A 17,673-nucleotide genomic window follows, 5' to 3' on the forward strand; every position below is an offset into this window, starting at 1 on the left:
TACATGTCAAAAAAAAATTGGTAGTTTGCAACATTAAAAAAAAAAAGAAAAAAAATCAAATATATGCAAATCTGTAACCGTTCGTAATTGTGCATGAATTATTCTTTTCAGTGATCGTACCAATTAAATCTTATTTAATATAAATGCAGGACGAAAAAAGAAATATTCGTACTTACCTAACTAGCATGTAAAGAAGATTCGTTTGATCTCAGGAAATTAGTTTCTCTGAAGAAGCCCACGCTATGAAATGGGACTGAAGTATATAGTAGATAATGAAAGAACCGTGCAACTTACAGGTAAAGATGAACTCCCGTCTGCCAAGTTCCGTAGGAGTTAAGCCAATTACACATAATTCTTAATTTCCCTAATGGAGATGCAGTATTATTAACATTAAATATATTGTTTATTTCGTCACAAGCTGTTATTCTCCATCAGATTTGTTCAAATGTGTAGTATAAAGACAACGAACCAAAGCTAGACAAGTTTTCATATGACGTTACTAAGTTGGACGTCTTTTATTTTTCTCTTTCTTTATTTTTCATTTTCTTTCAATTATATACAGGAATTAAATTCACTTTATATTGATTCATGTTCCTACTTTATGCGTTTCGTATTCTATTCTGTAAGTATTATGATACAAAATCGTAATAAAGATAATACATAGAGTGAGACATTAATTTAAATTCATATATCCCTCCCATTGATGTCAGAATAAATACTTCTCAAAATAACACAGAACAATAGCTGTATATGACCAAGTATAGTTTCAGATCGGTGCAAGAATTTAATTATTCTATTATTATTATTATTATTATTATTATTATTATTATTATTATTATTATTATTATTATTATTATTATTAGTTGGTTTTCGTGTATTTTCATAAATCGATGAGCTATAGCTGCTCTCCTTACATTAGTAAATGTCAGTTTCACTTGAATGCAATGTACGACCATAATGATATTCAATAATTTTATGATCTAGGTACAGCATATTATTAATATAAAGAAAACCTAGTTTGTTATCTTCCAATTTATCCAATTAATGCTTATTATTATTATTTTAAAATAATATTATTAAAAAATATTATTAAAACTGTTCTCTAATATTAAAATGAATTAATTTCGTTGAAGGAACTTAACTTAAAGAGGTTAATAAGACTTGAACATCAGTTACCGAATTTTATAGACTATAAGAGGCACTTTTTTTTTTTTTTTTTTTCGAGTGTTTTATTGAAGATTCCCGCCAGTCTTAAAAATGGCCATATATTCGATGCCGCGGTAAACCTATCTGGCAATATTGGATTCAACTGGCAACAGCACTGCACCGATGCGACGAACATGAGTTGCCCCGCCATCATAAACCCAGAACCACGGACTAGAATATACAGACTGTAAACTATGCGAAAAACTGGACAATGTTACGGTATTTAAAAAAAATAAAAAAAGGTGCGTCTTATAGTCCGTAAAATACGGTATAGTTAGATGATGCAGTGGAAGATAAAATATCGAAAATATCCTTTATTTTTAAGTTTCTGAATTTTTTTTTCCTTCCTGTTACCATTCTCTTAAATAGGTTGGACTTTGTGTATCAGTGTTTATCATGTAAGGCGAAGTAATTATGGGTATCATATTATATAATAAAGTTCCTCAGTATAATCGAATGATAGAACAAAACGGAGAATTCAAGAGATTACTGAAAACCTATCTGTTACAGCACTGCGTTTATTCTGTAAATGAATTCCTAGATGTGTAAATGAACTTAATTACTGATATCTATTTTTTGTGTTTATTTTTTATCGTAAATATAGCCTAGTATTTTAATTCAATCGGTATGTATATGTTACAAGTATGTATGTTTATGTATCTCGTACTTTGACGAGTCTTATTCATACGCACGAATTCGTGCAAATATGTATGATTATAAAGACGAAATAAAATGAAATGAAATTGAAAGAAAAAAAAAACTTGTTACAATCAGACGATTAGAAGTTCATTATACTTATCACTCCTTATGGTTAACGAAAACTTGATTTTAAATTTCAAGCTGGAAATGTATTTAATCTTGAATATATAATGAACATTTATGAAACAAAACAAAACAAAACATAAAAAGCAAGTTTAGTTAATTTCTAATTACTTGTAATTTTGGCAATACAAACAAAAAAATTTAGTAGATAGATGCCTTACACAGTTTAGTAGACATGTAGCTTACGTCATATTAACAATATAATATTTAAATTCACACACTTAAGGTTTATAATTGAAGAATACTTAGAGAGTCATGACTGATACTAAAGCAGAACTTTCTTCTTTTTTTTTTAGATTCGACTGAAGATCTATTAAATGGTGACATTGCAAATGGACAAATAGAAAAGATCGTCCATTACCCTGACAATCTAAACTTGAAAGATATTTATTACTATATTGTAGCTCCGACGTTGTGCTACGAATTGAACTTTCCAAGAACGAGCAGAATAAGGAAAAGGTAAAGTTTACTCTTGTTATTAACAATGCGTTCTTAATTTCATTTTATGAAACTTCTATTCGGTGGATAGAATAGTGTTGGTTGCCAATAGTGACATATGATGACAAGAGTTTGCGTCTAGTATTATTTGTCTTATATGCAGGGTGGACTATTTATATTAACGACCTTATAACTCTTGAAGTAATTGATATGATAAACAACACTATTTGGCATACTCTCCAATATTACCAGATTGACATTCATTCTCCTATGAAATTAAAAATTAAAAAAAAGGATATTTTGCGTCTCGTAAAAAATGAAGTGATAAATTGCAATTTTACAACACTAAATTGTCATTTATGACAGTGTAATCTTGCTATAAGTGAAGATATTTTTTAAAAAATACGATCATACTAGTTAAGCCTAATATTATGAAATCAGCATTTACTTAACCCTTATCCGGGCAACGGGGCCTCCCAGGCCCAGTAGCTTCATATTTTTTCTCGAATTTCTCAATAACCATAAATATTTCGATGACATAAAATTCTGAATTGTTCTATCTTTAGTCGAAGTTAAAGTCGTGAACATATCGAGTTGGTAAGGCTAATAGAGTTGGTAAGGCCCCAGTTGCAGTCTACGTTACAAAAATAGCTTGTCCGGACAAGGGTTAATATGATGGGTGAGGCATCCTTCAGTCCAAGTTCGTAATTCTAGTATTTTTTTTCTTCTTTCTTTTATCTTTGGATATTCTGTTCTCAGTTCATTGAAAACTAGGTAATGTACATCACAAAAGTCCCAGGTGTAAGCAATATAATAAGATAAAATTTAATGAAAATAAAATGTCGCGCAGACCTCCTTTCAATATCTGGCAGCCCCTGGGGTTCTGCAGACTAGTTTGGGAAACACTGAAATAAAGCATGTTAATTATGTGTTTTGTAAGATTGGCATTTTGATTCTTTTTCAGGTTTCTTGTGAAGCGTATGATAGAAGTAATAGTTGGTCTTCAAGTTGTTCTAGCATTGTTCCAGCAATGGATAATTCCATCCGTAAAGAACTCGTTAATACCATTTTCAGTAAGTAAATTAAGATCTTTCAGTAATTAAAAAAAAAAAAAATGCTATTTTATTAGTGAAATTATGTTATTCCAAAATTTTGTTTGCATTTTCTTTAACTGGTTGTCAAATTGTTTCACGATTTTAGTTATAAACTTTACTTGCTCAGTTTTACAGCGCTATCAGAAATAAATGACGCCATAAAAAAAGAGAAGTTTGTAAAAACAATATATATATATATATATATATATATATATATATATATATATATATATATATATATATATATATATATATATATATATATATATATATATATATATATATATTAATTTCGATCAACAGGATGAGACGAATAAACGATGGTAACGGTATATCGTAATCTGTTATCTTAAAATATTGTGTAATTCGTTAGTTTTATTGTTCGTTTAAACTTAAAAGATTGGCCTTGAGTCGTTAATTTGAGCCTTTACAATATACGTTTCTGTAAAATTCTTTATTTCTTTGTTTGCCTTTATGCTTTCTACGGTGCCTCGCTGTTTAGCTCGGAACATTAATAAAATATCGATATATATATATATATATATATATATATATATATATATATATATATATATATATATATATATATATATATATGAAATGAAATAGATATGAAAATAAAAGAAATTTTGTTTGGAAAGATCACAAAACTTGATTCATTATATATATAGTTCGAAACTTATTTGATCAAAGAGAAATTAAAACAAGTTTTATGGTGTACTTGTATGTGCAAAGTAAATGTGTATTTTTACACTACCGTTATAAGTAGGCGTGCATGTAGAAAAGAAAATTAACTCACTCTATGGCCTATGGAACCCGGAGATTTAATGCCGCATTTACAAAAGCTCTCCATTGACTTCCTCAGCCAACTGGATCCAGTTTCTACTTTGTATTCCTATTTCTGCGAGATCTATCTTAATGTTGTCCTCCCATCGGCGCCTAGATTTTCCGATTGGATTTTCAGTTAAAACTTTGAAAACGTTCCTACTTTCTTACATTCTCACTACATGGCCTGCCCACTTGAGCCTGCTAGACTTGATGACCCTAACAATGCTTGGTGAGCGGTATAAATTGTGCAATTTCTCGTTATGAAGTTTCCGCATTCCCCATTCCCATCCCTCTTGGGTCCGAATATTCGTCTCAAGATCTTGTTCTCAAATACTTTTTCTATGTTCTTCCCTAAGAGTAGGCGACCATGTTTCTCAATAATACAGGATAACAGGTAAGATTATCTTTTTATATAATTTAAGCTTCAGATTCATCGAGAGAATTCGCGATGATAAGAGATTTTGAACTGAATAATAACACGAATTCCCTGCTTTTCGTCGACATTTAATTTCTTTCTGAATATGATTTTGGTCTGTTAATATTGATCCTAGATATTTGAAAGTATTCACTTTGTTGTAAAAGTATTACTTGATATTTTAGTGCATCCACAATTCGCATTATTACGATCGCGAGAAACTTCATGTATTTAGTTTTTTTTTTCTGCATTTACTTCTAAACCCATGTCGCTGCAAGCGTTTAATAAGACCGCTGTATTTCTTTCCATTGATCTCCCATCATCTCCTATTATATTTACATCATCAGCGTACGCCATAACCTAGTGAATACCATTCAGCTCTAGGCCCTGATTGTTGTCTTTTATTTTCCTTATATGTACTCCAGAACAGGTTGAATAATAATGGCGACAACGCATCTCCTTGTTCCAGGCCATTCTCGACCTGAAAGCTCATGGACAAAAATTTCCCTACGCAGACTTCATTTTGGGATTCATTTAGACATATCTTAATTAACCTAACTAGCTTTTTCGGTATTCCAAATTCTGTAAAAATGTTGTATAATGTATCTCTCCTAACAGTCGTAGGCCTTCCTAAAATCAATAAATAATTGATGTACGGGGATATTGTATTCCCATTTCTTTTCGAGTTTGTCGAATAATGAATATCTGGTAGATAGTTGATCGATTTCGCCTAAATCCGCACTGGTAATCTCCAATAATTTCATCTGCATATGGAGTCAATCTTGCTAATAGAATGTTTGAGAAGGTTTTAAAGGTTGTTGATAGAAGGAAAATGCACGAAAAATTATTACAATCGGTTTTACCGCCTTTCTTATAAATTGGAACAATGATTGATTCTTCCGCTCTTGTGGCAATTCCTCCTTGTTCCAGAAGAAGAGAATAAGTTTGTGTATCTCGTTCCACAATTTTTCCCCTTAAGCTAAAATTAACTCAGTCGAAATTACGTCTATACCTAGAGATTTGTGTTTCTTTAGTTTCATTATAGCAATTTCTTCTTCTGTCCGGTTAGGCTCTTGGATATACGGTTCTGCCGTGTGCATTTCCCTTTCTCCATGGACATTAGTTTTTGCCTGCGTGCGATTTTGTAGATTTGTCTGGCGTTAGATTTATTTAAAATATGTTAACATTCTGTTAAAGAGCAAAAACATTGTGATTAATAGCTGTTAATTAATTTTCTTCTTCATATTTCAGAACATGGATTTAGCGAAAGCTACGGAAAGATTATTGAAACTTGCTGTAAGTATAATTTGTGTTAATTTCTAATTTTACTTTTATTTATTTTTAATATCAATGTTTAATTAAATTTACAATCCATTAAAAGCTCTGTATTCTCCCCATGTATTAAAACTTACTGAATAGTGATCTATCTTCGTCTCATCCTGACCATTCTTACAATCCCCTAACGCACAGAGGTTAATCTGTCCATTCTTCATAAACCCTTCCCCACTTCCAGTCAATCATTCCCTCAAAATGTAGATGTCAGTTTGAAAATACATTGCTGACACAATTCATTAGGACCCTTCCCAGGAAACACAAAATTACACTAACTAAACGAAAAGCAATCTTTCTTTCGTTAAAACCTCACCACCATCATTAACCGTCCCGAAAATAGTTACATCACATTGTTCATGAACAGTGGTACCATCCCTCTCAAGTGCTTGGACACAATCCCCCTTTCCCCTCAAATTTACCATCCACAGGAAAAAAAAAAAAAGTCGTACCAGACACTGGCGTTGGTTTTACACAACCAAGATAACTTGCTTTGTAAACTAAATGTTATTCAACTTAGCGTTCTTAAATCTAAAATATAAGTAATGTTTGAATATGCTAGTTTCAATGAAAAATTGCCCCCCCCCCAAAAAAAAAAAAAAAAAAAAAACTATCTATGGACATTCCTGATCGTGAACTACGGAGATAACCTTACAAAGCCTTACTAAACTCTGAAGTATAGCTTGTATTTGTCGCCAAATCGAGGCATATAATTCATCAACAGTTTCCAGAGGAATAGTGAACCATTCTTCATGTATTTCAACACTCAGTTGCGTGAACAATGATGATTGAAGGTAATCTGCTCGAAATTCGCTGCTCAAAAACTGAGCAGGAGTGTTCGATAATGTTCAAGTTGAGAAGGGAGCAGGGGGAGGATTGAACTGGCAAGCGGTATTGGGGTTCATCAGTGGCGGTAATTAGTTCTTTGAGGGCAACAGCTGGATCAACAGACCAGCACAGATATTCCTCGATGATATGAAATAGCCAGTGCGGACAATACATCTCTTTAGACCTTTGTTATGCATAAACTTGGCTTCTCAAAAATAAGGAGAAAGATAACTAATCAAACCATACTACTTTCTTCCATTCATGGCGGTTCATGTTATACATTTTCGGCATAATCTTTTTCGTGCTATCGTGTTGGTGGTGAGGGGCCAGAGGTTTGTAAATCACACCTCGACAATCTTCGTTAAAAAAAAAGACAGTACTACAATCAACAGACGCTGATTGTGTTCTGCAGCCAGTTGTGCCACATTAGCACTACGGTTCATTTGACAACCTCTACAGTTTTTACGATCTTTCTTACCTAGGCTTTTTTCCCCGTCCAATATTCCTCTTTTCCGATTGTCTTGTCACGAATTTTGTATGTCCGTCATTACTTTAGAAACTGTTGTTCTCAATACACTTAACACACTGGCACTACTCATTTTGAAAATCTGGGAAGGTCTCCCATTTTGCATCATCACCATCTGACCTGTTGCACACACGAATCCTTACCTACAAAGCAGTCGTATTTGCTAATTCATAAAATATGTGTTGTATATATGTATATATATAAAATAAAATTTCCTTCCTATACTTGTTAGATGATGATCTGTTTATTCTTGAAAGCTAAAAAGTACACATATTCTCTTTGTGTTTTAATTAATTACTCTTATGAAAATATATTATTATTTAAAATATCAAAGTATGGGAACATAGACTTCTTTTATTTTAAAATTGAATTGTATAATTTAGCTGGAAACACTCGTGGGAGACCTACATGTATATTTAAAAGGGCATATTTACAAATTAACCGAATATAATACTTACGAGAAACTAAACACTTACGAGCATCCGGCGGCGATTAGGGGGGGCAAAGGGGGGCAGTTGCCCCCCCCCCCCACTTTTTTGAAGTAACCCATTAATGTATATAGTTTCATTTAGAAATGTTTAAGTTTCTGTATGTATTACCGGTTCATAGAAAAAATGGTGCCATATATTTGCCATTCCGTGAGTAGGTATTGGGTGTCTTCCCGTGGAGCAAAGAAAACTACAGGAATTGCGTTTTAATTGCCACAGAAAATAACCTCAAAATTAACCTATTAAGCACAACAATTTCAGCATACTTTCACTTCTTACAAGGGCTCGATATATTAGTCAGCCGCTTTGAAACTAATTCAGAGAGCATTTCGCAAAAGAAAAAGTCTTTCACAAGTTATTTTTAATTGCACAAAAATTGACAGTTCCTAAAATGTCTTTTCTTTCTAAAGTAAGGGGAAAAATCATAATAAGAAACAACTTCTACCTTTTCAATTGTTTTGTAGTGTAATGTATGAATGAAGTGGTGTGTTAGAAGTGTACGAGTGTATATACAATTAAATTTAGTGAATTCAATATAATTCTAGGTTTTAGTGTTATTTTGTATAACTGGAGTATGTTCCGGAAAGTTGCAAAAGCAAATATTTCTTTAAATGTCGTAGCATATGCTTGTAGATTTACTGTCTTTCATTTTCTAAGAGTAATAATATACATTTAATTGCATGTGTGGAATTAAAAATTAAGTTGTTCATTAATCCCTGTTTCAATATGACTTTTGCAAAACAAAACGAGTTTTTCGCATTGCGCGACAAAATGAAATGTCAGAATTAAGTAATTTTCAGTTTCTTGACGTTTTGTGATATTCTGTGTGTATTTTCATTGTTTTCTGTTGCGCGATAAAACGCGAAATTGGCAGTTTTGAGAGAAATTTCTAACAATTCGCGATATAATGCGAAATTTTAAACATACGTTTTCATTAATTTGGAAAAGCTAGTTTTCCGCTATCGGAACGGTAGAACGTGGCATGAACGGTGCATTTTGGGTAATTCGGATAGAGAATATGTTGCAGGACCTCTTTGGTGGATAAACTAAAGCACACTTACGTTTGTTACAAAGTGAAAAGGGGCTAGTGTTGAATGTGACTTTTAGAAAATGTGCATAAAGATCATCTTTGAAGCTTTCTTCGCAAAGAGATGACTCCAAAACTATAGAAGTATATGATGCTTTGGGAAAGTTATGATCCTTCTGTAATTGCATGTGGCAGTGAACCAGACGTTGTTACGTTAAGGAAGTTTTTTTTTTTTAAGCTTCGCCTTCATTTAAAAAAAAATGAAAGCATCTGATTATGAAGTACCGCATTTGGAGCTGTACAAAGTACCCTATGAACTCTTGACAAGTGATTCGTCTGGAAAGTACAGTGTAATGAATATTTTGAATGGACAAAAGTTCTGAAGTAATGTTTGTTTGAAGTTTGTTGTAAACTCACTTACATATGTGTGGCTTCCAACAAGCAATGCCAATTGTGAGAGTTTTCTTTCCCCAAGTATGGACTGGTGATGGAGTGGCAAACGTACAACAATGAAGGAAAATGTGCAAATGTGTAACATGCTTATGTTTAATGCTTAAATGTAACTTGTCCCTATGTGTTTCATAAGACAACAAACTTTCCTACTCATAGTAAGTTTAGTTACTGATTTTCTTTCATTTGATTTTAAAAAAATATAATTTTCTATAAGTGAAATTTACAATGTCAAGTGCAATATTCAGTGTATTTTGTTTTAAGGTTATTAATGGTTTATTTCTGTAGTGGTCTATGAATAGAAGGAACAATTATAAAAATGACGGGGGATATCTTTTTCACAAGAGCTAAAAAAATGCAGAAGTTATTTGGGAAATGCGACTAATCGCAAAATATGAAAAACGAAACGCGAAACTTTCAAATTCTTGGTGCAAAAAACTCGTGCCCCTAATCATTATTTATTACTATCATTAATATTATCCTTTCTGTTTATTTATTTTGCAAATTTGTTATTCAATAATCTGACCACACAGTTTTCTAGACAGAATTTTAAGATGTTCATGAGCAAGGAATCAAATCTCTTCTTACACTTTCGTTGCTTAAGAGTACAAAGGGCTACTATCTACTGGCGTTGCTCTTGTCAATTTACTTAATAAAATATGAAATACTGTATACAGTATTTTAACTGAAAAATATAGTATCCTATTAGTTATACAACCTTTCGTCAAACAAAATATTAGAAACAAGCAGGAAAACTAATATTTATATGCGAATATTCAAATCATGTCTTGCCCCCCCACTTTTAACGTCCAACCGCCGCCACTGCTTACGAGTGATGCACATGTGCTTGAATGTCTTAACTACAAAACTTTTTTTTTTTTTTTTTTTTTTTAAGTTACATAGTGTACGATACATTTAATAAATACACAGCTAATAATGGCTGTATCTTTTTTTGAATGTGGCTATGCGTATACATCTCTCCAGCATGATATCTTATCTGTTTTTCGTACCTTATCTAAATTTGGTTTAAAGTTCTTGACGACTGCTATTTTATATCTAATTTCTCACAACTTACCACTCTTTCCCTTTGTTCACCAATATAGATTCCAAACCATTTGTTATGGTTGATCTGGTTCTATCTGTTCTTTCACTCATTCTTCAATCTTCTTGGAGAGCTACTTCAGTTCGCAGACAGAAACTTCTACGAGGATTGGTGGAATGCTAATAATATAGATACCTTTTGGAGGACATGGAACACTCCTGTTCATCGTTGGGCCGTCAGGTATGTATAAACACTTCAGGCACTTCAATAATTTATATTTCATAGCTCTTGTAAGTATAGGGGGGATGCTATACACCAGGGTTTATTCTTTTAGCCTTTTAGAATAAATATAAATACAATGTGAAGAATCATGGTAAGGGTTATACAGATTTTATTTATTCACTAGCAGAATGCCCGTTTTTTACACGGGGAGAATAAGTTTCATTTTGAAAACCAGAGCACCAAAACTATTACCAGTCAACTTAAAGTCCCCCAAAACAATGAATTCGACACTAATATCGATCATTTTCAATTAGGAGTACTAATGGGGGCTGAATTTGGATCTAAATTGCATTGGAAGTGTCACTATTCGTCTCAGTGGCCTCGAAAACTATGGATTCGACACTAATATCGGTTATTTTCGATCATTTTTATATATCTCCCTTCTCCCCCTCCTTTAGGTTGCACCGTCAAATTCAAATAAAAACCACTTCAGGCCTGAATCTCATCTATGTTGAAAATTTGATTGAGATCTGTCGGGTGGTTCAAGAGTTAAGTCACAAACATAGTCACTTTCATTTATATATATATATATATTCTTGCGTCCCTTCTTTCTTGCTTGTTTGTTTGTTTTCTAAGTTCTCTTACCTACAGATTAAAGAGAGATTTGGATTTTGTGTATATAGAATATTGAGATACAGAGTTGAGTAAAAATAATCCTAGAAGAAGCAAAACTGAAAATGTATTTTAATTTTACCTTTAAATGTTGTTTAGTACATAGAATCTGAGGAAGGACTCCTTATGTTAGGTTTAAGCAGATTTGACTAGAAGAGAGAGCGAATATCAGACCTTTAAAATGAGATACAAAATAAAAACTACAAGTGATAATGGAGTAATATTTATTTTCTTGTGAAAATAAATTACATTATGTTTTGAAGATAATATTGTAATGTCTTCCTCTGCTTCATTGAGTGTAATGGATTATGAAGATTCAATTTTGCGGTGAATTCGCAATCGTTCGTTCAGTGTTCCCTTCAGTTTACAAATTGGACGTGGCTTATTCTCATAGACCTCAAATATTCTCATAAAAAATAATAATAATAATAATAATAATAATAATAATTCATGAGGAAGAGAACGCATCACCACTTCATCTGTGCAACCTGTTTATATCATCACTTCTCAATAGAACGCGCCCGGGGAACTTTCCGTGCCATAAGTCCAGAGTAATATGGTAAATTCGAATAATTTCTATGTTTTGTTGAATTGTGTGTCTTGCCGTGCTAATTTGCCCCAGACTACTATTCGTAGCTGCCACACGTTCAATCCCGCCAACTCAGTCAGTATTGCCAGAACACGATTTCAAAGCTCTGATGTTTTTACTAAGTTTTAATATTACACTAATCTTATTATATCTTTCTTCATAGGAAGTTTTTCTCCCGAAAACAATTATACAAATTGAAAATAGTACAGATACTTTTTGTCTTTTTAATATATATATATATATATATATATATATATATATATATATATATATATATATATATATATATATATATATATATATATATATATATATATATATATAATTTCTTGAACATTGTGGTGATTCTTTGTATTCTATACATATCCAAACACTCATATAATGTAACCACGTAATTAAAAAATATCGTAAATACTGAAAACATTAGAAAGCAGATTAGTCACGTTTCCTGGCAGAAACATTACTTTAAATATGTAAAACTTTTCGAGATAATTTTAAGAAAGAAAAATATAATTTCTGTAAATGAACTCAAGTTTCTTTCGAAACCCGCACAAGAAGTGCCTGGTTTCTACTTACGAACATCAATTCTCAATGTATTGGTGAAGCATTAGTACTTCTGGCATCACTTTTTTCCATTAGGTTCCAAATGAATGTGCTAACTTCATTCTTTGACTTCTTGCACCAACATAAATATGCAACTTGAAATGCAATTTCTATTTGGGGTACGGTGGTTCAGTGGTAGGGCGTTCACCTCTGGTGCGCAGGATCCCTGGTTCGATCCCAGCTCGCGCCAAGTGGGTTTTGTGGTGGACAAACACCGTGTTTGTGGGTTTTCTCGGGATTCTCCCGTTTTCTATCACTTTAACTTATGGGTCCCAGGCCGCTTCCTTTCTTCCCTTTCCACGGATTGTGTGCTCGCCGAGGGACGTCATCCCTCAAATCGTGAACGGCTAAATGACCTTAGATGCCGAAAGCCCAGAAATCTAAATCCTAAAATCCGTTTTCTCCCACTTATTCATTTCCAGCATATCATTTCTCATCATCACAGTCTCCTTTAGCCTAACCGGCATAACTGTGGGACGTAAAACTGAAAGATTTCTAGTTTGTCGTCTCATGCGTGTGCCTTGTCGGAGACTGATACTAATGGAAGTGAATGACTGAAAGTATTGGTCGATTGACAATGCGGAAGAAGACCGAAAAACTCCGAGAAAGCTCATGAACACGATGTTGTCCACCAGCGAACCAAGGACCCCTCGTATTAGAGGTGAGCGCTCTACCACTGAACCACGTGCCTCCCGCATATGAAATTAACAACGGTTTTTTGCATTCGCCTATAAACATTAGAATGTAAAGAAGATACCAAAACTATACACAAGAAAATAAATGTGATTTATGTGCGCCCTATGCTTTCTTATCTATATAGCCGCACTGTTTGGAACCGATTGGCCCCGCGTAGAGTAGTCGCTAACGCTCTCGCCTTCGGTGCGAGCGGTCCCGGGTATGATTCCCGGTGGGGTCACTCGGTCGAAAAAGTGTAAAAGCATAAGGTTTCCCTGGGCTTTCCTAATTCACATCAGACAAATGCTGGGGTGGTACCTCACATATAGGTCCCAGGCCGCTTCTTTCCTTCCCAATCCTTTGTTCCTTCCCTTTCCCCGGATAGTGTGCTCCCCGAGGAACGTCATCCCTCAAAAAACGTGACGGGCTAACATGACCATAGATGCCGAAAGCCCAGAAATCTAAATCCTCAATCATGTTTGGAACCGAAAATGCAACTGTTGAAACTCACTTTTATTGTTATTGGAAGTGACGAAATTGCTTGACTTGTCCATTCCTGACAATGCTACTGCTGAAATTGTTCTGACAAAGAAAAATAACAGCACATTGACCAATAAGAAAAAGATAACATTATAATACTTATACAGTCTACGTAAGCTTTGCATTTTTACTTTGTAAAAAAAATGAATTAACTTCTTTCAGACATTTGTATATTCCTCTTGTTGAAATGGGGCACGGGAAATTGACTGCAAGTATAGCTGTGTTTTTTATAAGTGCCTTCTTCCATGAATACCTCGTAAGTGTGCCACTTAAAACTTTCAAGATATGGACATTCATGGGAATGATGGGACAGGTAAGGTTTTATTCCTTATTATGCACGTATATTTATAATCAGTTTGGCACTATATATGGTGAATTAAAAGTACGTTTTACTTTTCTTGTCTCCGAAGTCCTTTATTTTATTTGGTTCCGTCTTAGTTTTCACCGAAAATTAAGATTTAAACGGAGAAAATAGAGGGCACTGAAAAGAGATAAGGTATATAGTATTGAAAATACAGAGGTTGGTTCATTTATATTGAGCCGAATTTGAATATGCCACTTACCTAGGAAATGCTGTGTTTCCACCACCAGTTGTATTTGATCTGCAGACCACCCCAATGCCCGGCATTGGAATTTACATTGCAGGAGATTTGTGCTGCAGCTGGACTATGGGCATTGCGTTCCCGCGCCTCTTTACAGGCTGCAGACGGTGTGGACTCGACGATGGGACAGGCGCCGCTTGAAGAATCCGGAATTATAATAGTCCATTAGGTTATCTGGACTCTTGACAGGGATGTCAGAAAGAAATTGCCGAAATTCAGGTTTCCTGTTCCATATGGCGATACAATTCCAGCGATGTTTTCGCCGTATGACTAGATACCTTATCTTACAAGGGAACTTTTTTTCTGGTGTCACAGGAAATGTGGAACGAGACAATGGTCAATCAATTTGTGTTAGTGAACAAGAAAATCATAAGCGGGGAAAAAAACACTCGATCCCAACCGTTCCGTACTTCTGGAGGGGAGGGGAGGTGTAGGTGCACTGCCAACACAACACGTTGTGGATAATGAGACCAAATATGGAGCGAGTTCGATGAAAATAAGCACAACATACACTACAATGGGACATTATATTCGACAATACTCTGGCAAGTGAGGGCAGAGGCGTGGTACATAACGACAAGAGGAGGGGGAGGGTAAGCGCAAGTAAAAGTAGTCATATAACTGAGAAAAACGGAGGAGCAAGACATCAGGGGAATGATACAGTAATAATACATGGTCAAGTAATCAATCACAAATTATATATAGCCTGTAGACGATACCATGAAGAAGAAATGGAAGAAAGAGAGTTAGGGAGGGGATTGTCCGTAGAGTCCGGACCCCTCCCCTCTAACGTCCGATGTGTATAGACTGTTGTATACATGTAGGCATTCATTTTCATATGTTTATGATAATGATGATGATATAAAATACGTCCCTGTGAGAATGCACTGCAAACTCCAATACACCATTATACATTGAAAGATCAGTTCAGGAAGGTGGGGTCGTTGCCCCTTGCCTTTCTACTCTCTACCCATGTACTTGACTATGTCCATGATATGTTACTATGCTATTCCCCTCTAGTCCGGTTCGTATGTGTTCATACCTTCTATGAAACTTTTTCCCTACGCTATACTCCATGCTACTCGCCCTCCTCCTCTGTCATCACGTGCTACGCCTCTGTCCTAAGATGTCAGAGTATTGTCGAATGTAATGTCACATTGTAGTATATGTTTAACTGCGCTTCTATCATATTTTCATCGAACTTGCGCCATATTTGGTCTCATTATCCACAACGCGTTGTGTTGGTAGTGCCCCTACTTCTCCCCATAAGTAAGGAACGGTTGCTATGGAGGGTTTTTCCCGCCTATGAATTTTCGTGTTCACTAACACAAATCGATTGACCATAGTCTCGTTCCACATTTCATTTGACACTAGAAAAAGTTTCCATATTAGTGTAATTGAATCTGGTTCGTCTTGGCCGTACAGTACTGAGATTTCGTGCTGATACATTTCAGTGAGGACATGAGTCTCGTTGTACATAGCATTGAATTTGACGCCTCGCACCACCTTTTAGATACGGTTTGCCCTTGTACAAGAGACCGGCCACAATCATGAACCCTTTTGGGAAACTTTTTGCGCACTGGCAGAAGAACGTGCTTCCGTCTTGGCGTCAACAGCTCTGTATGTAACGCCACGAACTTTACCACATTCTGTGAGGTAAATCCAGGCCTCATCAAGGGTAACAACTAACTTCCACCGATCACCCGCAAGATAACGTTCCTTTTTCGATCACCCATATGAAACGGCTTGCGAACGACCGTGAGGCGTAAGTCCCTGTAAATGGTGCACCATCTGCTAGTCATCGCACGCTGTGTGTGAGGATTTTCGGAGGTAGCCGTACGCCGTACCACACACAATAGCGGCTGGGTCCTCTTCGTGGGAAGCCAGTTTCTAGCTGCTCGTGTCTATGTAGTGTGTCTAAGACTCTGTGCTGCTTATTTCCGTATAATAAGATTCACAGTGGTACGACTTACACGAACATTACACATTTGACTTATTTCTATGATGCGCGACGCCTCGAACTAAGCTTCGGAATGGGCCACAATCAAACCTTTCCAGAATCTAATCAGTTTCGGCGGCATCAGACTAGTTCGACCACACTGTTCTTCTGTGTGGGTAAGCTTGCCTCGTGGCAATCTGACGGCTATGAGTTGCGCATGTGCGGTAAAGTTTTGCACATTGGCTTGGGCTCAATATAAATGAATCAACCTCCGATTTTGTGCTATGTTACAAACTTTACATGAAAATGATTCAACGAGCATATCTTCACTGTTGAAAGACACAATTTACTCTGAAATAGTATTGTCAGATCTCTGGATGCTGCCCAGAGTTCTTGGGTTCGAAACATATTCCGTCACTGTGGACTAACGAGCTTATTCTACGAGCTTGTAATTATTTAGGTCTTTTAATGTACGAAGCTTACCGCATATATCATGGCAGCTTTTTTTTTTTTTTTTTTTTATGAAAATGAAAACAAAGCAAGAAATTCTGAAATATGCAAATATAAGGTTAGTACATATGAAAATGTTACAAGTAGGGAGTTGGATTAACGTTCATATATACCTATGGTTTCACACCTGTGTTCCACGTAATGGCTCCTTGAATTTTGGTATGAGGTCGAAATCGCAAGGTGATAAGTCTGGCAAGTATGGTTGGAAGCTCGAGTACTTCCCATCTCATCGTGCAAGGAGGTTTTGCACACTAGCTGCCATATGGGCTGTTACATATATGAAATGAAAAAAGTCCTCGTACTCACTTTTCTTGTACTATATCCTGATGGAGATATGTATATTCATCTAACTCGCTACATGTAACGTTTCATATATACTAGCCTTCAATTTGCATATTCTAGAATTTCTTGTTTCGTTTCCATTTTCGTAAAAAATAAATCAGTAAATAAATAAATAAATAAATAAATAAATAAAATAAACAGCCAGGACTTCTGCGATATCCGTCGTATGTTGTCCTTTATTTATTTATTTATTGTTATTTACATGAATATTTTTATTGTAACAAAAAAGCTAGGTGTAAATTCATTGTTAACTCTGGATTATCGCTCAGCAACAACATTGTTTTCATTTAATGATTTGCCAAAAGTGAGGATGGAACTTAAAATTAGTTTCGATGGAAATGAACTATACACTGTATTTTCTGTTTTGAAATCTACAATATTAACATTTGATAGAAAGGATAATAATTTATCGTGAATTATGGTTTTTGTTTTAGCAAATGCTCAAACCTGTTTAAGATAATGCAGTATATTCCCACTACACCAGTC

At 34.7% G+C, this 17,673-nt stretch overlaps 1 protein-coding gene across 1 annotated transcript in view; it reads left to right on the forward strand.

Moving 5' to 3' along the window:
• LOC145685726 (diacylglycerol O-acyltransferase 1-like) overlaps positions 1-17,673 on the forward strand; it is a 52,085-nt gene that overhangs the window by 29,999 nt on the left and 4,413 nt on the right. The window contains exons 7-11 of the mRNA XM_081758222.1: positions 2,325-2,487; positions 3,431-3,539; positions 6,055-6,099; positions 10,555-10,733; positions 13,957-14,107. Coding sequence (XP_081614348.1) covers positions 2,325-2,487; positions 3,431-3,539; positions 6,055-6,099; positions 10,555-10,733; positions 13,957-14,107 — 647 coding nt within the window. The remainder of the gene's footprint in view (positions 1-2,324; positions 2,488-3,430; positions 3,540-6,054; positions 6,100-10,554; positions 10,734-13,956; positions 14,108-17,673) is intronic.

The sequence above is a fragment of the Thermobia domestica genome, chromosome 1 (genome assembly GCF_964235325.1).
Source record: "Thermobia domestica chromosome 1, izTheDome1.hap1.1, whole genome shotgun sequence".
In the NCBI taxonomy this organism is placed as follows: Eukaryota; Metazoa; Arthropoda; class Insecta; order Zygentoma; family Lepismatidae; genus Thermobia; species Thermobia domestica.